The sequence below is a fragment of the Lepidothrix coronata genome, unplaced genomic scaffold (genome assembly GCF_001604755.1).
Source record: "Lepidothrix coronata isolate B3197 unplaced genomic scaffold, Lepidothrix_coronata-1.0 Scaffold107, whole genome shotgun sequence".
In the NCBI taxonomy this organism is placed as follows: domain Eukaryota; kingdom Metazoa; phylum Chordata; class Aves; order Passeriformes; family Pipridae; genus Lepidothrix; species Lepidothrix coronata.
In genome coordinates, this window is record NW_016690287.1 from 2,358,114 (window position 1) to 2,384,538 (window position 26,425).

At 39.4% G+C, this 26,425-nt stretch overlaps 1 protein-coding gene across 5 annotated transcripts in view; it reads left to right on the plus strand.

Moving 5' to 3' along the window:
- The window catches only part of EPS8 (epidermal growth factor receptor pathway substrate 8), a 136,812-nt gene that overhangs the window by 95,411 nt on the left and 14,976 nt on the right, over window positions 1-26,425 (plus strand). For 4 of the 5 annotated variants that reach the window (XM_017823945.1, XM_017823947.1, XM_017823946.1 and 1 more), the window contains 10 exons: window positions 2,421-2,557; window positions 4,518-4,591; window positions 5,640-5,766; window positions 6,122-6,210; window positions 9,745-9,819; window positions 10,315-10,463; window positions 12,796-12,979; window positions 16,849-16,982; window positions 21,067-21,178; window positions 22,103-22,246. In XM_017823945.1, the coding sequence (XP_017679434.1) occupies window positions 2,421-2,557; window positions 4,518-4,591; window positions 5,640-5,766; window positions 6,122-6,210; window positions 9,745-9,819; window positions 10,315-10,463; window positions 12,796-12,979; window positions 16,849-16,982; window positions 21,067-21,178; window positions 22,103-22,246 (1,225 nt within the window). The remainder of the gene's footprint in view (window positions 1-2,420; window positions 2,558-4,517; window positions 4,592-5,639; window positions 5,767-6,121; window positions 6,211-9,744; window positions 9,820-10,314; window positions 10,464-12,795; window positions 12,980-16,848; window positions 16,983-21,066; window positions 21,179-22,102; window positions 22,247-26,425) is intronic. The other variant, XM_017823949.1, reaches the window with a different exon arrangement.

Below are 26,425 nucleotides of genomic sequence, written 5' to 3' on the forward strand. Positions count from 1 at the left end.
TGTAGAGGTCTTGTTTTAATAATTTTCTCATGTTCTCTCAATTTATAGTGTCACTCTTACCTTTCCCAATTCCTCCTTAGTGATGGGAACAGCTGAGATCAAGATCACTTGCCAGAGGATGGCATTGCATGTCTCAGTTCTGCATATGGATCAAGTAGTTCAGAATTTAAATTAAAAACATAAATGCCCCATAACTCCAAGTAAATAAGATTATGCTGAAAGGTTTTGAGATCTGAAAATGTTGAAGCAGCAATTGAAGATTGAATAATTTTCCTGCCTGCCTGTTTAATGATGCTGAAGACTTCTTGTTTCCCTGGTAGCAAAAGCTTCTTTGCCAGTTGGAAAATGTGGAGGAAAGAATCTTTTGGGTTCAGAGAAGATTAACACAGAAATGAGAGGTAGCAAACAGAGGTATAAAAACAAGGGCAGAAATATATTAGATGTTGAATGGTGATGGTAGTAGTTGGAATGTTAGTATATAGCTGCATTCTGATAGTATCTCTCAATATTACTTTTGTTTTCAGGTAGAGAAGGGTCTGGTGGACAAAAATCATTAAATAAAATTGCCACCATTATGTGAATGAGTTTATAACAGTTTTGGCTATCTGCTAAATTCTGATATGCAACTTACGAAATTTTCCTGGAGTAAGGGACACTGCTATAAAAACAAAGCAAAAACCGAACTATGTCCAGCTTTATTTGCATTTTTAAAATCAGATAAGCAGGCTTGACTCTTTGTGGGACCGTAGCAAACAGTTATAAGCACGAAGAGGCAATCCAGAGGGATTCAAACACGCTGGATGTGCTGGGAAACTAATGAGGTTTAATTGGGGAAAGAATGTGGGTCAGTACATCTGTTGGGACAAATAATCCGAGGTATCAGTCTCTGAGGGCTGCGAGGCCAAGAGGTCATGCGTGTGTGGCAGCTTAGTGCTGGTTACTCCCTGTCATGTCCTGTGCCTGCTGGCACTGGGTCACAGAGAGGGACCCTCCTGCCTGACATGACATTGTCGAGTTGCTGCAAGGTTATTAACAAGTGAAAGGGCACTGGAGGAAGGAAAGGCAAAGGAAATACTTTGTTGTTGTTGTTGTTCACTGTTGAAAGGCCAAGCAGCATCTGACATTTTATGGTGGCCTTGTTGAATGCCATGAATGAGATTATAAAGAGATGAATTTAAGGTGAAGATCTTGCTTTTAAACAGAGGTGTGGAAAAGGGAGATGGGGGTCTGTATGACAGGAGCTGTTGGGATTTTGTTGTCTCTCGGTATCAAGCTGCAGAATGGCTTCAAAGACCTCTTTGTGGTATTTAAAATGACAGTAAGAACTGGAAAAGTGGAAAATTGCATGGAAAGTGAGAACACTGATACATTTGTATCAAGGCAGGATGAATAGGTTGCTGTTACAAAAAAGAAAATCATCCAGTAGAGTGGTGTTTGTTGGTAGAGTTTTAAGAAAAACGGTGGTTGACGACTGGTCAGATTTAGGGACTAAATACTTGTGATGGCTGAAAGGCAACTTCTAATCTTCTAATTTTCTTTCCCACAAAAGGCAAGTCCAGGCAGTATGACTGCATATTGGGGTAAAAATGGCACCTCCTTAACCCAAGCCACTGAGTTTAGCCATGTAATCTGGCAGGTCTCATCATGTCCTTTGTCACTGCTGGGGGATTTCTCAGGTGGCAAAGGTTTGCTAACCCCATCATGGACTGGGTTTCCTTCTGTGTTTAGTGTATTTACACACTGTGGTCTTGAGTAGGGCTTACTTGGCAGGTCTACAGTAGATGATGTAGGGAACCAAACAAGTGTTCCAGGTAGAGGCCCTGAGGCAGCGGCTCAGCCAGAGGCCTCTGAGATAATGCAGGAATCCACTAAAAGACCTTGGGCAGCCTGGGAAGGAGAGAAAAGAAGCTGCTAATTCCTGTGAAGGAATACCTGTCTTGGGTACCTGCACTTAAAAATAAGATAGAGAAAACTGTTTTAGGCTAACACCACTTATAGAATATATACTGGTGTATATTTAGCAATAGTAGTGTGTTATTAAAAGGTTTGAAAGAAGTGTGTAAACTTAAAAAAAGTGTGTAACAGTATAAAAAGTAGATCCCTGTGTGCCTTCTTTTCTGTACCTTAGAAATCAATGCGCTAAGTGTGATAAAAGTATGTTCATGTAAACATTGGATGCCTTTTCCCGCCATTTATCTGGGGACGATGAGGACGAAGAATAAAGCCTCAAACTTATAAAGCAGTCAGATTGTCTTTCTTAACAACTAAAATACATCCAACAAAGTGCCAAACTGCATTAAGACAGATTTTTAGGCATCGGCAAGAAGAGGTCCTTGCAGAGGTCTTCTCTGATTAAGCACTAGAGAAATAGAATGTTTTTCCTTCAAGTGTCACTCGTGGGCTCTCTTCTCTCCCTCTAGAATGATCTCCAAAGCTGACAGTGCCATCCCTCCTCCGCCACGGGCACCGGCCCCGGTGCCACCAGGGACCATCACCCAGGTGGACGTGAGGAGCCGCGTGGCAGCGTGGTCGGCGTGGGCTGCTGAGCAGGGCGACTGTGAGTATGGGGTGGCAAACAGCTGTTCTGGGCACTGCGTTTTTGTGGTGCCTGGTGAGAACAAGAATAACGTAGAAAGATCCTCTTTCATAAAGATCGCAGTAACCGGGTGCAGAAAATGGTTGTACAAGGTCAGCCCTCTGCCCTCGCTGAGAGCAGATATGATTATTCTCTCAGTCTGGTTTGAGATGCCCCGAGCCACTGTCCCCTGATGTGGGGAATGAGATCTGACTGTCATAATCTGACTTGTCATTTGCTTTCATTTATCCGTTTTCTGAATGTCTGTTCAGAGCTGCTTTTATTTGTGCTTAGCTGCGTGAGAGGGAGGGCTACTGATTTTAACCTGGGCTTCTTTATGAACATGGTAGCATTCACAGAAAACAGTACTTCTGGAACCTATCGTTATTTCTGAAAGGGAATGGTATAATGAGCTACTTTTCTAATTATGCTGCTACTAACTATAGTAGTTTTGTTGCTTCTATATATAGTAGATTTTGGTTTTTTATAGTATAAGCAAAATACTCAAGACAACCAAAAATTATATATGCAGAGGGGAAAAAGCAGCTTATGCAATAATTAGATGTTAACTTTCATAACATCTAATGATGCTCTCTTCAGTAATAGGGAGAGCGTAGGCCACATATTTTGGACAATTAAAGACTATAATCAGGGATTAAAAGGTGACTTGAGCATTATTTATTTATGGCACATATATCTTTGTACCATATCATTTAGTCTATGTGGCTAAACTGGTTCTTTTTATTTTTTTTTAAAGTTATTTTTTAAAGCCTTACCCAAGAAATGCTGTAGCGTTCCCAATTGGTTTGGATTGGGTTTGTCTGGTGGTTGTTGGTGGGTTTTTTACATCCCTAAGGGAAACATATTTTGATCAGATTTCTTTGAAAAAGTTCTTCAGAAAGAGTAAAGTTTCTTCTCTAAAACAGACTGATAAGGTTAAGGTGAGGTCACATATGGTTTGTTTGTTTGTGTTCTCTTAATAATAGATACTAATTCTACTACTGTAGAATTAGAAGATCTTGAAGTCTTTATCATTTTTGGTTTATTAAATTATATCTGTATCACTTAACAAAGTTCACAACTATGCAAAGAAAACAGCTGAAAATGTTCAGAGCAAACTGAAGTGTTAAGGATTATTTAATCTATGTATCTACAGTATTACATCTATCTTGAGTAATGGCTAACCTGTTCTTCTGCTTGACTTCTCACCTCAGAAGGGTTTCATTAGTTTGTTAAGTGTCGTGCCAGACCAGTTGTGGATCTGAGTTCCTGCACTTCCTTTTATTCTACTCATGCAGGTCTTTTCTAAAATGCATTTACTGAAATCCCACCTGTTCACAAACACAGTGTAGCACTTAGTGTAACTGAAAAATGCAAAACTTACAATTTCTCAAAACGTTCACCCTTGTTGTTTTTAAACAAAAGTCACTGACTCTGTCCATTGTTATTTGTGAGTACTGGTTCTATCACATCATAACCTCCCATTTCAATGTTGCCAGAACTGACACTCCTTTTTGCTAATTGCCTTTTAGATCAAAATTGTCTCCAAAGTCATGGCTGCACTCTTTCTTCCTTACTTCTGCTGGAGAAGCTTTCAGCATATTTTGCAAAATAGTGTGATTCCTAATTATGTTGTATTTATAATCTACCACTTTGTGCTGAAATTTTTTGATTTTCAGCTTCTGTGGTTTACTTCATTTATGCAGTTAAATTGACTGAAAGCACAGACTTAGCTTCTTTGTGAGACTTATCAGGATCAGGCATTAGGGTACAGGACTTTCAGGTTATGTGGAGTCCTCGCAAAGTTAATGATACAAACAGTTTTGTCCATCTTTTCTCATAGTTCTATGGTTTAAAACATAAACTATATGGAAAATGTTATGTACTAATATACTAATTCCACATATATGGATGTTTTATTCTCTTCTTCCCTCTATTGCAGTTGAAAAACACAGACAGTACCATGAACAGGAAGAAACAGCAGAGATGATGGCAGCCAGGATTGACAGAGATGTTGTAAGTGGGAAACTACAAATGATGTTGCTTAATGTCTGTTAAATTTTGCAGCTCTACTTTGTGAGAAGACTTTTTCCACATAGTAAATTCAGTTCTGGAGAAAAGCTTTCCAGGCAGCCTCTGCTTGTGTGGTAGATCTAAAAATGAACAGGTGGTAGTTCCTTTTCCTTAATTTTGTTCTTTAAACAGGAAAAAAAAGTGTGGGGGAATGACAACACATTGAATGTGGTATAAAGTTTTCTGCTGTAAAGAGCTGGAAATACAAATTGTGATTTTTTACAGTAGACCAGTTTTAGCAAACTATATAAGGAGTAAAAAATTCCATCAGTTTAGTGGGACTTGGATATGTGTAATATCTAGAAAATAAACATGATCATTTCTGGAGACAGGTGGACCGCGTTTATTTCTAAACGAAAGTTTTCTTGCCTATAAGTAACAACACTGGGTGTGTGTGAGATCAAATATTGTCCCATTTGTCAGTTGTAACTTTCTACTTTTCCACTCTCAGCAACATTCAGAGGGTCTTGAGAAAAGCATGTTGGGACCTGCTGAATTGTTGCCAGTGTGTTTTCCCCAGAGTCTCATTCTCGTCCACTTGCTCTTTGAAATCAATTCTTCAAAGAGTACTTCTCTACAAATAGCTTAATTTGTAGGGAACTTCACCAAATAGCTTAACACTTAGTACTAAAGGACATTATGCAGTTATACCCTTTAGGAAAATGCTGTCCATTCAAATAATTAGAAATTTTTTTCATGTGCTGTGAGAGAGAATGTAATGTGTGAACAAATTGTGTAATTGCAATCTGAACTTAATAATTTTGTTGATCATATTTTAAAAATGTCCAGTGATCTTAGGTTTTAAAAAATGTAATATTCTAAATGCTTTACAGGTATGTAAAGTTAAGAACACAATGAATCTGAATATGGAATGTTCTAGCATGAAATTTGTTCCAAGGAAGCTGTTGGTGTGTGTGAGGTCTGGATGTTTCAATTTCTGGAGTATTTCTGCTATATATTCTGTAGAGAAACTGTTGCTTTTCTTCCACAGCAAATTCTGAACCATATTTTGGATGACATAGAGTATTTTGTTACCAAACTTCAAAAAGCTGCTGAAGCGTTTGCTGAACTTTCAAAGAGGAAGAAAACTAAGAAAAGTAAAAAGAAAGGACCTGGAGGTAGGAGTTCTCATTGCAGGCAATTAAGTTTCTCTAAGGATCACTGAAGTAGCTAGCAAATGTGTCTTTGTGTTGCTTTTTTATCAGTGTGGTAATTTTTTTTCACTTTGATCACTTAAATTCCTATGGAGTATATTCTTAGAGGGAAACATATAAAAACCACTTGCTTGAAGGCAGTGGGAAGTGACTAAATAGAGATGTGACCACAGAATATGCTTCTTGCTCTGCTTCTGTATTTAGAAAATTCTATAAGTTGGTAAATTTATTATGTATGTATATGTTTACTGTATCTGAAATATTGATAGAAGTTATATACATATAAATGGATATATAAAAATCTCATTTTGTTCACCAGAGGGAGTTCTCACTCTCCGTGCAAAACCACCGCCTCCAGATGAATTTGTTGATTGCTTCCAAAAGTTCAAGCATGGCTTCAATCTTCTGGTAGGTGACTGCTCATGGATATGTTGGTGTGTGACACGCAATAAGTTTTTTCCTGGGACAGCTAAGTATAACCTGATCTTTGTTTTCCCTGCCACTACAGATTAATTTGGGTGTCAGTTTTGCTGCATTTTCTTATGGCTTATTCCACTAGTTTGGAGGGAAGAACTAAAATTATGGTGAAAGATGAAGAGGAGAAGGAAGAATCAGTAACATGATGAATTTGCCTTGTAGTTATTTTTAAGTTTTCTCGGAGGGTTCTGCTATTCCAGAGGGTCTGAATGCTTGTGGTTGATGCACCTGAGGGAGCTGCAGAAGGTTATTTTATCTTTGGGAGTGCATTAATAAAGTTTTCTGCCTAACCTTCCTGTTGTCTTGACCATGTGGAGAAACCTTCTGGGGCCTTCAGTGCCCTACAGCTGCCAGCCATGCAGAGGTGGCCACACCATCCAGGGAATTGTGAGCCTGAGTCTGCACTGTCTTGGCCTCCACTGCTCTTTCAGAAGGAGAAACCCCACAAATATTCTCTACAGGAATGCTGATATACCTGGAAATGCAATCTTGTTTGGTCCTTGGCTGGCACACAGGGAGATAGCTCAGCTGAGACTTGACTGGTCTTGGACTTTCACCTTTTCCCTCTCCATCCAAGGCTGATCTGAGGCAAGACCAGGGCTGGCCACCTGTGGCCTAGGTTGGCCTTTGAGCTTTGGGGTGCTGCTCATCAAGTTCCCCACACTAGATGAGCATGTTTCTTTTTCAGCACCGTTGAGTTTCTTCTTTTCCTGGTTCTTTAAAGCCTTTTACTTAGGAAATTTGAGTTTGAATCATAAAAGAATTTCTAGGAACATCTGTTGGGATCACAGCTCTGTTGTGTGTTTGCCAGCATCACCAGCTGTGGCCTTAATTTGCTTTTATTCATCTGTGCCCATCAGACTCTCTGTGCTTGTTGCCATCATTACCACAGGGCCTTCTGGGCTCAGAACGTTCCATCCAACAAATTGCTGCTGCTTTGTAGGTTCTCAGTAAGCAGAGATGCTAATTCAACAGCCTTCCCTGGCATCTCCTCTCAAGTGGGAATCTCCTATTCAAGGGAGGCAGCAAGTGGGACACCTTCAAAGCATTTACTGTCAGATGCTGACTGTTCCTTCCAATTGCTGGGGAGGCTGTGCCAGTGGGGAAAACTGGGCTTGTATTCACTGAGCCAAACCAGCTTTTTTCTTCCTCCTAGGGCATGAATTCTGATTGCTAGGCTCTAAGAGATATTTAGAAATGTTAAGAATGTCTGGTTTTTTTTTTAAAAAAAACCCCTTTATCAAGTTCTGTGATTCTGACCTTAAAGGGTTGCTGTTTAGAAGGGGGATGGATGTCTTGGAACATGCTTGTCCTCATCACTAGTGCTTGTAATGTCCATTTTTTCCCCATTCTTCTGCCTTCTGCCTTTAGATTCATTTTTTACCCAAGAACAGTCTGTGCATCCTTGAAATCTTTATCTTCTGTGCAGGAGGAAAGCAGTTCTTGTTTTGGTGCTCAACAGCATCTAGGACCTGGTTTCTAATGTTGCCCTTGAAGAGTTGTGCTGTAACAGTGCTTTACTTCAGCATCATTGCAGGAGCCACAAAAGCCTCACTTCCACAAAAGTTTCAGTTCCTGGCACTTCATGACAGACATGGNAATAAAAGGAGTAGCTAGAAGAATATAATCTTTGCCAGTAGAATGGAAACTGTTTTAAAACCCCATGCTGGAAGTTTCTAGAAAATGCCTACCATCTGTCAAAAAACTATGCTGGGAGTAAGTTGTAATGACTGAAGAACAGAATATAGGAAGTTACTGGAAATAAAAACACATCCTCCTCCTTCCTTCATTTGGAGGGACATGCTGGAAGGCTAGATGTAAAAGCAGGACAAGGCTAGCCAAAAGCAGTTTGAGGAACAGATGGCAAGATGCAATAAAAGCTACTATAACTTTTTAAAACACATTCAGGCATGCTTCTTATCTCTGGAGCCTACAAGGCCAGTGGGTGATATGTAAATAAAAGAAATCCTCCAGGAAGCTATATCAGTGACTTTTAGTATTTCTTCTGAATTTTTTATATAATATCATTATTGGTTTTTATGTGCATGTTTACTTGCAAAAGCTTTGATATTATGTTTTTTTGAAAACCATTTTTTATTGGTGGAGCACAAGAGATTATCAATTTCAAATTGAAGAACTGGTAATGGCTTAAAGGACAGCAAATCTAAATAGCAAATTAAAGGCAGATGGATAGAAACCCTGTTTGAATGGGCACCATTCATCCATCTATCAAAAAATTAAGTCAGCAAACCACACAGTATGTTATCTCACCTCCTTCAAACTGCCTTTCTACCAGAGAAATAGAAGTGGTGAAGGTAATGCTGATAATCTTTAAAGTCATTCCAAGGATCTGAGGCAACCAGATATCTCTGAGACACCTGCACACGGGGTGCAGTTTGTAGGAGTGTGTGTTAACATGAGGAAGAAGCAAACATGCATCTTGCAAAAAACCAAAATAATGTCTTCAGATCCACCTCTTCTTTGATCTTGTTTCTTCGGTTTTCCAAAACATATCCAGCAAGGTTGCCCAGTTCCTAAAGAAGGTACTGTGAGGTTGAATGTAGCTTCTTAGATACCTGTAGCTTCTTAGATACTTGCTTAGTGAAATAGAAAACAAAATATAGGGCAAAAATATCAGTTCTCGAAGTGTAGTAAATTAACAGTGAAGTCCCACACATGCCTCTGCAGAGGCCATGACTGTCCCACATATTTACAGGTGTTCTGGCAAATGGGGAGCAAAGACTACAAATGTAGAAATATCTCATAATATCAGATAAAGGGACAGATGAAATTCAGTATTGATTATATGATAGTCGTGGACAGGTGAGGAAAAATCTCATATATAGAACAAATCAGAACAAAATGTTGATGTAATAGAGATTCCTGGGAGAAAGTCATCTGTGTTTAATGGAATCAACTGAGAAAATGTTGAAAAACATCAGGGGAAAAAAGACAACAGAAAATTAACAAATAAAGAGCATCATTATGCCATTATGTTCCCTGGCCTTATTTTGTTGCCAGTATAGCAAAATTGAAGAAGATGCAGGGAGGACAAGAATGCTCAAAGGAATTAGTTTAGCTTGGAAAAGTCCAAACTGAGGAAGAACATAACAAATCTGTAAATGGTTACGAGCATCGCTGGAAAACGGGAGGGCAGAAAGGCAGCTCAGTTTTTATTTGGAAAAGAACTTACAGAATACTAATGAGAGTAAGAGGTGTCAAATTTCCAAAGGAGATGCTGCCTCACAAAGCATGTAATTCGGCCGTTTAACTTCTTGTTTTGCACAATAGGTGCTACAATATAGGTGGATTCAAAAACAATTGCATGAATGAGCACTTACACTTCAGACAAAACATTTGGTTTAGGACCTGGACCTGACCAGGGATGGCCATTGTTATGTAAACTGTTTATTGTCATAACAGTTAAATGTTTCTTAAAATATATAATTTGTTCCATTCCTTCAGGCTAAGTTGAAGTTCCATATCCAGAATCCCAGTGCAGCTGATCTGGTTCATTTTCTCTTTACCCCACTACAAATGGTAAGCTTTTACAATTTTCTCAGTGTTTTCCTTCAAAACTCGTGTATTTATATGCTCTGTAACCTTTTCAAGGAGCATATCTCAGTATGAGGTTTTCTTTAGGAAATAATGTATATCCTTTTCTGCATTTATGCCCATCTGTTAAATATATTTATTTAAATATCTTCAGCTTTGTGTTATGCTTTACCATTATAATTTTTAATTAACAATAAAAAAATGGAGATATTCTGCATAAGGAAGGAGGAGAGTTGAAAGTATGTCTGTTTAATTGAATTGTGTGTGGCTTTGATCAGTAAAGCAAAAATAACGTTGCCAAAAGTGGGTCTAAATAAAAAATGGTTGGTGACCAGAACAGCAGCTCTTCAGCAATAAATAGTTTAGTTAATCTGCAGGACATTCAGACACATTGGCAGCACTGTAGGCACCACCTATTCACAGTAACTTCTGTACTCACAGTATGTATGTTGTTTGTGTTCTTTTAATCCTTGGATTTAGGTGGTACAGACAACAGGAGGTCCAGAGCTTGCTGGTACAGTACTCAGCCCCCTCTTAACAAAAGATACCATAGACTTCCTTCGATACACTGTCACCAGTGAGGAGGGACAGTTGTGGATGTCCTTGGGTGACACGTGGACCAAAGCCAGGTGAGGAAAAGTCTTTGCACGTTTTAGAGATCTCTAAAATCGAGTTTACTGTCATGCTCCTAACCAGGTTATTCAGCCCCCCAGTAAATCCAGTATTACTTTGTTAGGCTTTGGACTCTTCAGAACTGCTCTTTAAAGTTTTTAGAAAGGAACTTTCTAAAGTTTAGCTTCACTGGGATTTGGGATCTCAAGGAGAGAGAAAATGCAGACAGATTTTTTTTTTTTTGTCTGTGATCCAGAATCTCTTGACATAACCTTTTGCAGTCATTTTTTTTCTGAACCGTCCCTTGCATGTGTCCTGTTGTTTTTCACCATTATTTTTCCAACGCATCCATCTGGACTTCATTAAAAATCAGTTTGAAGAAGCTGCAATAAAAAGATGACAAAATATTAAAGAATAGGATACAGATGTCTATTTTCAATTTCCAATAATTATTAAAAGTTAAAAATTTGCAATATCTTTACTTCTTTTTAAAAGCATCTTAATGCTATAAAAATATTTATAGTTTTAAAACAATATTTATTGACTGAACTGTGCTACATGTGCATATGTTGCATTTAATGGATGTACTAATATCAGGCTTAGCTGAAAGTTAACTTCTGTATGCATGTGTTGTTTTTGAGGTAAGTATATAGTTTGAAATTAGATGAACTGAACATGCAAAAGAAAAACCTTAGATTATCAAAGTGCATTTTGACTCTGTAATCTGTGATAGATAAGTACATTTGATGATGATGAAGTATGCTATCACCTGGGCTGGAAATGCATCATGTGTTTTGTGTTTATTCATCCTTGCTTTTAGATTTCAAATTGGAACATAAACGTCTACCAGATGGATTTTTTTTTTTTTAATTAATTAACTGGTTGATTAAAAACTGCAGAGTGTTTTGCTGGTAAGAAAAGCTGCATGGAAAGCCCAACAGCATGGAGTGAGAAAAATCATCAGAGTAGGGAGAGGGACGCACAGGTCTTTCCCTTGGTCTCACTCTGCTGCAGGATCAGGAATGTCCAAATTTGTCCCTTGGGCCTGTTGTTTTGCCTGCTGCTACAAAATGAGCTGGGGACAGGAAGAGCAGCTCCTTGTGGTTGCCAGAGAGCTTATCCCAGCAAAGCTTATCCCAGCAAAATGCTTGCCTTTGCCTGCCTCAAGCTCTGCAGGCTCCATAGCAGGCTTGGGGGGGGACTGGCAGTGGAAATTGCCTCATGGCATTGGAGCCCCATGCAGGGAAAATGAATCACTGGGTAAAATAATGAGCTCCTTGTCTTGGGAACTACCCTCATCCATTCATTTAAATCCATCCTGAAAAAAGGTTAATGGAAAGAGAAATAGCTCGTGTTGGGTAGTGAAGAATGAAGCACTTAGAATGTAGGTGGTTGACCTGTGCAGATTAGAATTGATGCTCTGATTGATCTCAGTATCCAGAAGTACAGTGGGTTGGAGTGTAGTAGGAGAGGTGAATGATACCACTTGAGGGTTACTGACCTAGCTCAGGCCTGCTAACAGGCCAGGAATTGCTGACTGCTCACGTGACTGGAAGCATTTGTCCCTTAATTTTGAGCAGTGTCAGCAATGAGCCTGTTAAAAGACTGTAATGTACGTTCCCATCCCTGCTTCCACCGTGAAGACAAATTAATTTATATTGCAGGATGGAGTGTTATGTGTAGTGCAAAGGCAGAGCATGAAAGCATTAATTTGGGTGTTTTGTATTACGACAGCGAATGCTAATGGGACTCTGAAAAGTAGTGCAGTATTTTATGAAGATCAAGCTGGACTGTAAAACAGCAAATGTGATGATAGTTCATGTGTCTTGGAGCATGTAGACTTGGGTGGGTTTTTTTGTCAGTAACAGCTATCTAACTTTTTGGTTTAGGTGTAGCTGGGCCCCCTAAAGCTTCCATGCTTCATACCTGCCTTCAGGAGTTCTTACAAAGCCATCTGTTTCTTTGAAGTCTTTCGTCTGGTGCTTTCACACAAACAGGGCATAGCAATATTTTTCCCCATCTCACTGTTAAAACAAATCCTAGATTTGTTTTGATTGATTCTTCTAATACCCATCCTTTGTTACAAGACAGAAGTTTGTTGTATTTTAGCATTGTCATGTCCTTAACGGCAGGAACAATTTCTTTCTGCAGGGTGCTGCAGGGAGGGTAGTTGTGGTAAATAAATGTTTTCTGCTGATTTTCTGTGTTCTAGCACAATTCTGCCTCTGCTGTAATCCCAGCCTCTCCGCTGTACTAATAAAAATTCTAAAGCATTTCAATTTTCAGTAACTTATTTAATCAGTATTTGTATGGCCCTTGATACAGATCTCTGATTTACTTTTCATGCAGAGCCGATTGGCCCAAAGACCATTTTATTCCACCCTATGTCCCCCGTTTCCGAAATGGTTGGGAGCCTCCTTTGCTGAACTTCATGGGAGCTCCGAAGGAGCAAGAACTCAACCATTTGGCTGAGTCTGTGGCAAACGTTGCAGAGCAACAGCGAAAACAAGAGATGAAAAGGATGTCAACCGAGGTAGGTCACTTGGGACAGTGCTCTGTAGATTAGCTGACAGCAACATCAACTGCTCCCTTCATAAGGAGGAAGTATTCCTTCATAAGTATTCTGTGATACTGTTGGAGTAACTATTCTCTGGCATCTGCTGCATCAGTGCAAGCTCTTTACACTTACATTAAAGTTGTGTGAAACCCGATACCTGTTCAGCCACCAAAAATGCTGTTAGGGAAAAATTTAAGGCTTTTGCCTGCTGCTCTCCTTGGATTGGGGAGGACAGTCCAAGCCCCTAAGGTTCAATTTGATTTGGGCCCTCTTCTATCAGATCCCATTGATTTTGATCATATTTACTTCAGGCAGTATTTGAACCAAATGTGCTCCACATGCACAGGCACGCAGACTAAAGGAAATAAACCCCCCTTTTTTGTGGAATTTTGGACTTAAGCTGCTTCTTCATAAATGTGGAATAGAATATTCCTTTCATTAATCTCTTAATACTTGCTTGCAATACAGTGAAAGTATTCAGAGGTGCTGTTGAGGTAATACATACAAGCAATACCTGCCCTACTGTAATTTAGGCCTACTTCTGAAAAATAACTGCTGACTTGGACAATTATTGTACAGAACTTTTTCCCAACCTTTTTTTTTTTTCAAAGGAATGTGTTGAATTTAGCAAAAGTTAGCTTGTTCTATTTAGAGAATGGAAGAATGCACCACCATCTAAAGCCTTCAGAGAAACTAGAGAGCTTTTACTGACCAACTTTATAGCCAGCCCCTTTGTTTCTCAACCAAGATTCTATCCCTGTTTTTTCAGTAGAGCTGGTCAGAAAATGAACTGGTCAGAAAATGAGCTGGTCAGAAAATTTTTGGGAAAATTTTAAGACTATATGTGGATTTTCTTGCTTTTTAATTAACAAAAAAAGCCATTGCATTTTTGAACTTATAAAAATTTTCATTTTGGGAGTTTTGTTGGTTTTTTTTTTTAGGGAAACATAAGATTTAGTTTAAATTTTTTATTTATTTCTCTTTGCTGATCTCAGTTTAAATCAAGGGTTAGCTAGTCCAAGGTCCCCTGATAGCAGCTGTGACATTGAAGTGCACCTAAGAATTTTCTAGATTCACCCTATAGTTTTTGTCTGTCTTCCTCCAGCGTACTTGGAGTACATCTTAGCACAACAATGCTGGATTTTATCTTAATTTTTAACTATATATGGTTTTATCTGCTAGTAAAAATGTTGCATTTAGAAGAATATTGAGGGGAATGATTACTGGCTGTTATAGGATGGTGTTTTCTTGCAGAGCCCAGCAAAAGTTTCTCAAAACTGCCCAGTCACAGTAAAACTTTATTTTCATGAAAATCTCAGTCAAAAAAAAAGGTCTACTAAGCTATAGAGACAAACAAATTTGGTAAAAAGTCTGCCAAGCAAAGGAGGATAGCATGGTACAGATCTGATTACTTAAAACACTATTTGGCTTTATGCCTAACAAGATATACAAGAAGAAATGTGCCAAAAACTGAGTTGCTGCCGGTGCTTCATTTTGAGCAAAAAAAGCATTTAGTAAAATTAATGGGTACAACAATGTGAAATGTAGTGTTGCCATTGCTGTTACCCCCTTCCCCAGTCACCTCCCCAGAAAATCTCATTGAACGTTTTTTCATTGTTCCCTGCTGCTCTACATTTCCATGCAGATTTTTGTTTATATTGTGCTCCTTCTAAATAACAACAAGAACAAAAATAATAATAACAGCAGTATTGAAACTTTTTCAATAGTACTGAAAAAGGAATTCTGATGATTCTAAGAATTTCATTGATACGTATAATAACCTAAACCAAATTCAAACAGGGAGAATATATTGAGGTATTTTAGTTGCTTGTGTTTCAGGGAGTAGATTTCACTCTTTTTCATGGTGGTGGGGTTGGTTGCATTGGTAGTTGTTTATGCCAAGTTAGTCTCTTTATCTTAACCTTCAAGACACACAAACACACACACACACACACATATATATATCCCAGTTCATTGAAGCTATTTGTGTGCCTGGCTCCTGGGATGTCAAGCCTTAGTTTCATGGCTGTCACTGGTTCCTGCAAGGTCTTGGGCAATTGATTTAACCTTGGTACCTTGGCTCCCTGTTCCCATGCCTCCTCAGCACATCCCTAGGGGAAAGAGCACACAGAGCTGCTTAATAGCTGTGAAATGCTGTAGGTACTCAGCTGGAAAAAGCTGCCTAAGTGCAAAATTCCATTTGTCTGCAGCAAAAAGACCACCCTGGCGTGGGTGATACCAGAATAATTATTCTTCCTTAAGTCTGCAGTAACAGCTTGTTTGATGAAGAGTAATGATGGAAAAGTAAGATGAGAATTTAAGTATTTGTCTCTTGCCACCAATTGGCCTCGTGTCTCAGTGTGGCACTGGTCTCCTGAGGACCACAGCTGCCTGTGGAGAGCTGTGCTGTGCTGGGGGTGGAAAAGGGGGTGAGTGGTGCCATCCCCCCTGATGGGCAGGGGCTGCTCTGACACCGGGAAAAGCACACTGAGGGTTCCCACTCAGGAGAATCTATCTTTGCCTTTCCATTCCTGAAGCTTAAGATCTAGCCACACATGCAGCTCCCACTGGAGGGATTTCAAAGTGGAGTCATTTCAGGAATGAGGACTTCAAATGGTGGTGGAACAACCGCCAGAGAGTCCAGTGAGGCTAAGGCAATGCAAATAATTTGTGTGTGAAGTAAAATGAGCTCCTGCTTCCAGAGTGTCTTGTGATGTAAGCTATAAGCTAGATGACACTTCGGATTTTTTTTCAAAGAGGTCTTAATAGTACAGTTTTAAAGAATATTCTATGGTGTGACAAGTTGGTTTGGTTTTAATTTCTTTTCCTAAACCCTCAGTCCCCTGCGCAAGTGCCTCTGAGTGCCAGGTCAGATACTTGGAGGTAGGTTTTTCTGTAGTCACCCAGGCAGAGATTAAAAAACCAAACCCAAATAACAACCCACAAGAAAACAAAACAAACAAAAAAAACCACCAACAAATGAGGCTTAGAGATTTGGCAATTGCTCTTGAGTCTTAGCCATTCTAACTTGGGCATCTGGATGGTGGTGTAAGGAAAAGATACAGAACGAGAAATTTCAGTATTATAATATCCAGAAATTAACTGTTTAACCTCTTTTTGTTTGGGGGAATGGTGATTAAAATATTTCTTACTTAGAAGCTGAGCATCACTGCTGGATTTAAAGTGGGTTTTTTAAAAAAAGAATTTTCTGAAGCCTTGAATCTTCTTATATATGTCCTTGTGATAAATTGTAATTTTTTTAAACTAAATTCCTTAATTATACCAACAGCACACTCCCTTTTGCATTTCTGCATTGACTATAGTCATGTTCAGTGAGAGGGGGACATAAATGAGCCGCTTTATATTATGATCTTGCAATGGAGTGATAATTTTACTTGTGAGGCTTTATCTCTTAGACAGCCATACTCTTGGCTAGCCAGAGGTTTCTGGCTTCAAGTGTACACCTAGAACAAAAGCTCAAAGCAGTTTTGCAGTGCAGTTTATTTTAAAGCTGTTCAGCCATTGTCTGTAAGTTGTGTTGCTGTAGTGACATCCAAGAGATGACATGGACCTTGCCCTGCAGAACTGTCTTTCTAAAGAATATCCACTGCAATATTAATGCAGTGGGATGACACAGGATAGAAATTCTTTTCTTCTTATCCTTTTGATCTCTGTGCTTATGTATTTGAAATGCAGAAGTTATTAACTTTTCATAGCAGAACCACTGGGCACCTGAGGATGCGGGAATGCTGACAGGGACCCTGGGGGTGCGGGATTAAGTGAGTGGGCAGCACCGCTGATGACACTAATCGGCTTTGTGGCTTTGTTTCTCTTTTGTCTTCCAGCCTCCCGGTGTTCCCGACTACCCTCCGTCGGATGGGTATGCATTCAGTAACACAGTTTACAAAAGAGGGCCTCTGCTGGACCAGGGGGCAGCTGTTGCTGCCTTTAAGCAAACTGTTAGCCGACATGTAGATAGGTAACACTGACTCAACGGCGTTCGTGGTGCTGTGGAAAACTGTCCCGACTTTATTGCTGTTGGGGTGGTGGTGTCTGTAATTACCTCTGGTTCTGTCTGCAGCGGTTCATTATTTCTTTTCAGGGAGTGATTCTGGTTAGCAGTGTGTGTTCTGCCTTTGCTGCTTCTCTAAGATGCACCATTAAGATTCTTTTAGTATAATTTCTACGAAACTACCCTGTTTATCTATGATGTTCAATTGATGCTGCTGTCAAAAATGATATAGTGGAATTCCAACCCAATTTTAATTCTGATTTGCTTCATGTTTTTAAATATACTCTTTGCTCTTTTCAGAACTACAAAGAATGACAAGTCTGCTCTGAGATTCACCTGTCCTTGTTTTGATTGATTGTTTGATTTGCTTAGCTGCTCACTTAGTGCTCCATAGTCTCCTGCTTTTTGTTTTCTGGGCTGGTGTATAAGTACCCATTTTCAGAACAGTGGCTCTTTGTTTCTTCCATTCTTTTTCGAATGTTACAGAAAATGCCCTGAAATGTCTGCGCAGCAACCAGTGCCTTTTTACACATCCTCCCCCCTTCATTTTAGCCTAAAACTGAATAACTTAACAAGATCAAGTGCAGTGATCCTTGTCCCTGTCTGTGGGGAGAATTTCTACCAGCACAAGCTGTGGAAGTAGATCAGTAAAGAACTATTGGAATTGCTCCCCCATGCCAAACCATACTCCATATAAGCCATATGAACAGTATTTTGGCTTATGTACCGTGGAAGATGTTTAAGCTAAGTTTTTAGGATCAGATTGCTGATCATTAGCTATTGTGATGAAAACCCTTGCATAATTCCTAGTTTTATTTCTGCTTTTTAGCAGTGTGCTAAAAGATCCCGTTATCAATCTGCATGCATCAAATTCCCGTGTGGTGTGCAGGTTGAAGACTCAATTCTTTTCCTGAACTTTGGACTTACTCTTCCTAACAACAACAGCAGAGTAGTCATCTCTTAACTTTTTCTTCAAACTTGGTTGTCTGTTGCATTCTTGTCTCAGGACCAGTCAGCGTGAAATCTAGATGATTTGTACTAAAAATTCCTTTCTTTTATCTGTAACTTGGTAAGGCCTGTTTTGTCCTTTCAGAACAAGAGTATTCTATGTAAATGTTGTTGCCTCTACTTCAGTTTAGAGAATGAGTCTAATTGCATTGAACTGTTGATGATATCAGTGTATCTGGCTGCAACTGAAAGTCACCCAAGCCTCCTTTGTGGCAGGTAAAGAGAAATGGGTGTTTCTAAGAGGCAGTTCATGAAAGGTGAAATTAGTCTTTTGAAAACTATGAAGTGGGACATGCCACAGTGGTGCCTGTTTCTCACCACTGATTGTAGGAAGGAGTCTAGATGGCTGGTACTGATGCAAACATCCACAGAGTGCCCCTGTCTCACAGGGCTTTCAACATGAAACGAGCTTTCCGTTTGTTAATTAGCTCTTGAGACACATAAAGCAGTGCTTGGTGGGAGCTCATTTAAAGTTGCATTTTGAAGCATCGGTGAACAAAGAGGAATGAGTTTGGGGGAGCAGTGAGAAATTCATGCTGACGCTTTCTGCCATTATTTGCTGGTCCTTGATCAAAGCTGTCCTACCTGTCCCCCTGTTGAGGGACAGGTAGGCTACACCTTGTCCGTGGAAATTTTAATCACAGGGAATTTCAGTGGGACCTATTCCAACACGCCAGGACCTCCAGTAAGTAGTGCTTTCCTTGGGTGATGTAAATAAAGTGTCAATCTTAAACTTTCAGTGTGATATTAGGAATTTCAGGAACTCCAATGCTGAAAGAGTACTAAATAATTTTCAGCAAGTTCTGTGATGTTTCAAAGTTTTATGCTGTGTGGTTTGTTTTTGTGCTATCATTTGAAGGAAAGCTCTCTCAAAGTCTCTGCAACCCCCTAGGCTCTCAAGGAGAGTGCACTGGAGAGCAAAGGGGTGAAATTATGGTTTATCTGATAGGCAGTAAGAATCACAGGAGTGGGTGGATGGATGAATGGAGGTAAGTGTTCAGAATATTTGTGTCCAGGGTAAACTGGCTCTTTAGGATAGGCTTGAAGAATTAGTCTCTTCAGAAGCATGCAGCCATTGCCTGGCCCATGTTCTGGGCATGTTGCTAAAAAAGTAAAATGTAGACGTTTATTTTAAATTCTTCCTGAGCGATGTTTCTTGAAGGAATCAGGATGTGGACAATCAGATGTGGACAAGGTAGGAAGACACAGTTATTGAAATCACAATCGTAGAATGGTTTGGGTTGGAAGGGGACCCTGAAAATCATCTCATTCCACCCTCCTGCACTGGGCAGGGACACCTTCCACTAGACCAGGTTGCTCAGAGCCCCATCCAACCTGGCCTTGAACACCACCAGGGATGGGGCATCTGCAACTTCCCTGGGAAACCTATTCCGGTGCCTCAACACTCTCAGAGCAAAGAATTTTTTCCTAATATTGTAATAATCTAAACCTGTCCTCTTTTAATTTAAACCCATTCCCCCTTGTCCTGTCTCTACATGCCCTCGTAATAGTCTTGCCCCATCTTTCCCATAGGGTCCCTTCAGGTAGTGGAGGGATTTTGGAAAGACAGCCTAAAAGTAAAAGCACTGTCAGAGCTGAGATAGTAAGAAAAGAGTTCAAAATTATATAAATTTTAAGTGGGTGGCAGAAAAAATTGGATTACTCACACACTGTTGAGCCTCATAACAGCTATTCTGCAGGTTGGGGTCCATCCCCTGCTTTTTACTTTCTCCTTAAACACTTGTAGTGTTTTGTCTTTCTCTCAAAATAATCTTTCAATCTAAATATGACTTTTCTTTGGTTCTGCTCTTCAAGTCAAGTGAGACAGTTCTCCACAGCCATGCAATAGCCAGGTAACTGCTGGATTGCTCAGGCACACCTGGGACCCACGGTTACACAGCGCCAGCATCAGCAACCGTCTGCATTTGTATCCCTGTGCTGTGATGTGTGCAGCATTTCAAGCCATCAATTGCTGCATGCTTTCATTAACTTTTCAAATATATTTACTTGTTTTATATTTTATTTTGTATTTTATTTTATATTTATTTAAATTTATTTTATATTTATTTTATTTTATATTATATTTATTTTATATTATATTTTATATTATATTTTATATTATATTTTATATTATATTTTATATTATATTTATTTTACTGTTTATTTAGTTTGTTTTACCGCCTGGTATGGATTTATGCAGTTTGGTGTAATCTGCAATAAGTGAATAATATTATTGGGGGTGGGGTTTTTTTGGGGGCCTGTTTTGAGTGGGCTGGGAACTTTTCCACTTGAAGAGGTACTACATCAAAAAACCTAGTAGCTTCTTAACCAAAGGCTTTCTGAATGGGTCATTCCTCATGCAGACAGAAAGATGCAGAGCTAAACTGTGGTATGCTTTGTTCTGCCATGAACCCAGTTTGTAACTGCCAAGGAATTATTTCTCATTTTTAATTGATGAAGTAACCTGAGGTTGTTAGAGTTGATGGTATCTTATGGTCAGTTAAGAAAACTGATCTAACAGTAGGTGAGTGTTTTTTAGAGTTCAATTCCATTAGGGTTTATGGCAAAAATTTATTAATCTACTATGAATTTGAAACAATTTATGATGAACACTAGAAATACAATTTCACACAAAGCACAAGCTATCAATTATATAGTAAGTATAGTCATTTGTTTCTGTAACAAGTGATTGTTTAACCTTCTGTAGGAAAACAAACTAAATATAGTGTACATGTTTATTTTAAAACAATGGCACCTGCTAATCCAAGTTATCATACATCTTGCAAGCAGTGAGCTGATAAAGGTTATCAGTTCTTGAGGTCCATGTAGTTCAACCACCTCTTTCTTTTGTTTTATTTCTTTTTTATTTCTTTTTTTGGCACTTAAATCAGTATCTTATGAATAGGCAGTTCTACAGCAGCAGCATGTTATGGTTGAGAGGTGTTTTTTTCAAAAAATGTTTTGCAGGTTGTTGGAAGAGGGCATTTATGGCTTTATTTGCTTGAATGTCTCACTGAACAATAGTCTGATCTTTGCTTTGCAGAAACTATGAAGCACACAATAAAGCACAGAGCAAGAAATATGCCAAATGCAAGTACGAATTTGTGGCAAGAAACAACAGTGAGCTTTCTGTCACGAAAGAAGAGATCGTAGAGGTAATTTTGTTTGCAAAGAGAACACAAATTTCTGGTGCTACTCAAAGCTGAGAGTACCTTTTCTGTGGGCAGTGTGGCTGTCCTTAATGTTTGCTGCAATGTGTTTGATTTATCTCCCTCAATATGGAAAATTCAGTTTAATTTGTTTCGCGTCGTTTTTGTGTAGAGTGCTGTAGAGATCTGTGCTGGGAATATATTTGTGGGGGTTTTTAACATCGTCTCTGGTGTTGCTTTTAAACTTTTAGTAGTATTTAAAGAACTGGCTCTGGCAAACACTGTCTGTGTATGCACTGGGTATGGGGACAGACTGTCCTTTCCTGGAGGAGTTGATTCCCTGAAGGTGAGATACATTTGGAAGGAAGGGAGCAACGAAGACAGAAAATGTTGTGAATGAGATTGTACAGCAGGCAGTCAGATTTCTGGCTTTTCCTGCCCATCCTGCTCCAGTTCTGTGTTTATCCAGAAGTGCTGTCTCTCCAAATTTGTGCTCTCCTAGAACAATGCCCTTTTACTTGGGTTATTAATAATTATTTAATCCTTTTGTTGCCAGCATATGGGTTGTAGAGGTGCCAGCCTCTCTGTGCAAGTACTTGATTTTCATTCCCCTGTGTCTGATCCAACTTGATTTTCATTCCCCTGTGTCTGATCCATCACACGTCTGTGTTTACAGAGCTTCATTACACACTTCTCTTCCATGTCCTTCCTTGAGAGGCCTGTTTTGAAAAGTGCTATACAACTATGTAGAATTAATAGTGATGATAATCAAGGAAGCTACAGAGGTTTCTTAGGGGCATATCTCTGTAAGATCTGTTGGCAGTCACAGAACCTGACAAAGTTATGGCTTTGTTTTGAAATTATGCAGCCTAAGCACTGGCAGGAGGAAAGTCAGAAAAAATATGTAATTAATTTACCAAATTATTTCAGATTCTGGATGACAGAAAGCAGTGGTGGAAGGTTCAGAACAGGAGTGGCAGCACAGGCTTTGTGCCAAACAATATTTTGGACCCTCTGAGGAGTCAAGAAGGTGGTCAAGGATGGCCGGAGCCTGTGTATACCCGCACCATCCAGGTACTGTCTCCTGTTGGGAGCAAAACTTTCCTTTCAAGTGCAAATGTGTGCATCTGGAGGAGGAAGAGGTTCACAGCAAGGCTAAAATACTTGCATGTTCCACTGATATGTCAAAAAGAATTTACATTTCTTGTACAGCATGAGGGTGATTTCTGTGTTTCATAGAGTCCAGCTTGAGAATAAATGTGATAGAGACACAGCAAAAAGTTTTACTTTGTTTGTTTCCTGATTATTTGCTTAGAGGTGGTAATTTGAATCCTAATGGATCTGTATGTATTTATTTTAATTGCAAATATCCTTTGTGGATTGATAGCTGTTGATGCCAAAGAAGGAGTTTGAATTATTTAAGGTAGGGTCATCTTTGTTTCTCCTAGGAGAGTGAACTGTAGCTTTCCTTTTTATTTTCTGTCTTTGTGTGTCTCTGTCTCAGTCTTGATTTTTTTTTTAATTATTGTAGTTTTGTAGTCATAAAAAAGGCATATTTGCTTTTTGAAAGCAAGTTGAAAAAAAAGTTATTTTTCAATTACTTTGTCTGTGCATCAATAGCACTTTATTACCCTGACTAATTCTGGTTTTCTTTCTTTCGTGTAGTGGTGTGGAATTAAGATTTTTGTTGTTGTTGTTTCTTTTACGTGTTCAACAGAATTAGAGAGTAAAATACTTAAAAAAAAAGTAATCTTAGGTCAGTGCAATTGTCCACCTAAGTAAGGATATACAGGATAAAGTTGTACTGCGTATTTTTAGACAGAATTTAAAGGGAGTCAAAGGCTGCTTAAATAAGAGGTTCTATTTTCTAAGACCTGTTTCTTTCCTTTTATTTCCTTTTATTTGAAAGTTTAGGCAAACAAGCTTGGATTAAGCAGAAATTCCAGGCCTGCCTCTGAATCAGACTTTTTAAGTCCAAATGCAACCCAAATTTAAGTTAAAACTTGAAGTTTAATTTAATCTAATATTCAATCCTTGTCCCTGCACATTGCAGCTGATGACTGAAAACCCAGAAATGCCATAATGTTTTGCACAATAATGTAGTAGACCTATCTTGAGCTTGATGGGCTTGAATCAGACCATCTCTGAGCTTTCCTATCCATAATTGTTTGCCTGTGAAGTATTGGCTCATTCTGAATTGATTATGGTTTTGCCTGTCTGCGAAATGAAGCATGCATCTAGAGTGCTTTTCAAATCCTGATTTAAAGATCTGACTTGTTTTTTAATTCATGTGCATGTCATTTTGTGTGTTTGGAATTTGCCAACAAGCCCTGAGCAGACCAAGTACAGTTTTGAGTAGAGGTTCTTAGGCTGTTCTTTGTAATGCACTGCAGGATTTGCAGTTTTCTGGGTGAAATAATGACAGGACACGTCATCTAATAAAGTAATCATTTCCACAAAGCATTCTCCATGGACCTATAAAAATTAGGGTCAGAGAACAACATTTAACATAAGTTTGTTTCTTTGCCTGCTGGCAGGTTACTCCCTACAGCTTGATCATATTCAAATGTGAGTTTGAAATACTGTGAAACTATTTAAGAATATAATGCATTGCACAAGATAAATGGAGTCTTTACCAAGAATGTCAGTAACGTTGTTCTTAACTTCATGGTGATTATTATAATTCTAGCACTCCTGAGTGCTCATTTGTCTGTTCTCCTGTGATAGATACATGGTTCATTTGGGATCTGTTTGCATAACTCTATTTATTTTCATAACAGCGCTGTGAGACATTGCTGCTGTTTCAGAAAGAAATGAGGCATTGAAGGGATGACTGCCTCACCCAAGGTCAGGCAGGAGAGCTTGTGGGCAGAGCAGGAATTTGAAGTGGTTCCTATCCTTGCCTTTGCCAGACCCTGAACAGGAGCAGGCTCAGCACCTGGTGCTGCGTGGCTTTTGCTGCTCTCCTAAGTCGTCTTTGGTTTTCAAAAGACTGCCTTCAGAGTGTCCTGTCTGCTGTGGTGTGAGCTGCAGACATGAGCCAGCAGTGTGCCCAGGTGGCCAAGAAGGCCAATGGCATCCTGGCCTGGATCAGGAACAGTGTGGCCAACAGGACGAGGGAAGTGATTCTTCCCCTGAACTCAGTGCTGATGAGGCCACACCTCGAGTGCTGTGTCCAGTTCTGGGCCCCTCAGTTCAGGAAGGATATTGAGGGGCTGGAGCAGGTCCAGAGAAGAGCAACAAGGCTGGTGAAGGGACTCAAAAACACAAAAACAACTCTCCTCCTATGAGGAGAGTCTGAGGGAGCTGGGGCTGTTCAGCCTGGAGAAGGCTCAGGGGAGACCTCATCACTCTCTACAACTCCCTGACAGGAGGTTGTAGCCAGGTGGGGGTTGGTCTCTTCTCCCAGGCAATTATCAGTAAGACAAGAGGGCATGGTCCTAAGCTGTGCCAGGGGAGGTTTAGGTTGGATATTGGAAGAAATTCTTTACAGAGAGGGTAATCAGGCATTGGAATGGGCTGCCCAGTGAAGTGGTGGATTCTCTGTCCCTGGAGGTTTTTAAGATGAGACTGGATGTGGCATCAGTGCCATGGGCTGGGAACCGCAGTGGTGTTGGATCAAGGGTTGGACTTGATGATCTTGGAGGTCCTTTCCAACCCAGCTGATTCTATGATTCTATGATAAGTGCTGTGTGCAAGGTTGGTGTCTTCATTTACAGGTTAATGGCCGTCAGTGCACTGCTCACCAAAGGATGTTTCCAGATTACTAAAAAGGATTAAGGATTCCACTGAAAGACATAATTATTTCATTTGATTATGCTACAGACGGACACCCTTTCTCTGAGAGGTGGATACCTCATTATCACAATTATTCTCAGAGATGCAAAGTTTATTTTACTCTCACTGTGTTCCCTTTCCTAGTGACCTCTGAGCCCACACAATAGTTTAGATCCTGATTTTTCACTCAGTCCCTTTCAGGATCCAGGTCTCAGATTGTTACATGAAAGCCGTAAGGTGATACTCGCAGGGACATTGCCAGCAATATCCTAGATATTTCATCATCCTTCTGAGTTGGAGGCTGTAGCGTTGTCTGTCTTCTGGTCAGTTGAATTAGTTCCAGGCAACAGTATTTTTGCTTGTTTGGTACTTTTGTACTTTTAGGAGAACATTTTGCTGAATTCTTCTATTTTCTACTAATGTTAGTTATTGTTTATAAGAGTTTTCTGTGGTGTTGGTTGTTTAATCTACCTTTTAATTTTGAACCAACAGTGGTGTTTCACCATCCCATTGTGTATGAATATAAACAGTTTCTCAAGCACTCTGATTTCTTAATTTCTGCAAGTATTGCTGGTGAACCTATAAAATAATTCATCATAGTATTTCCTATTTACTGTGCATTTTATTACCTTTTTTTTTAATACTCTTGAAAACAAAGTTTGAAGAACATAATTGGGATAGAGATGTGTATCTTGGTGGGCATGTTAATTAATCTCCTGACACCCTTTGTGAGGTGAGACAGTTGTATTATCAGTGATGTGTATGAAATCTTTAGGCATAAAGAGTAAATGTTAAGTCAAATGCAGTCTTGTAGTCTTACTTTAAAAAAATATGACTGTCCACAGTGACAGGGTACATAAGAAGCATGTCTAAGGTAGGTAAACACCAAGACAAAGGTCTCCACCTCATTTGGGACAAGTGTCCTTTGCCTTTCTTGGTGATCGACCATAAAAACCTTTCTTTCAAGTCTCTCTGTTTATCAGCTCACCAAAAACACCTCTGTGGGAAGTTGTTTCCCCTCAAGCACAGCGTTTGTGCCTCCAAGTTAGTGTCATACTCATCTTTTGCCAACTGGTATCCTTCCTGCAGATCATGAAGTGTTTGATAACGAAGAGATGCACACACCAGGTGTTCGTTTTGCCAATGAGATGTCATAATTCTTGACCAAGGGACAGTATCTTTTTTTATCTCATTTCATATCAAATTTTCTTTAAAGCTTCCATCAGACCAAGACTTACTGAGGGCTTTAAAAAAGAAAAAGTTCTTTCCTATCCAGTTCAAAATTGATCCAATCCCAATGCCGCGTATTACACAAAAGTGTACTGAGTGTTTGTAAAAAGGATTTGATTAATGATAAGACTTGAAAGTCCCCAGTTTGTCCTTTCCTTCTTTCCTTCTTTCCTTCTTTCCTTCTTTCCTTCTTTCCTTCTTTCCTTCTTTCCTTCTTTCCTTCTTTCCTTCTTTCCTTCTTTCCTT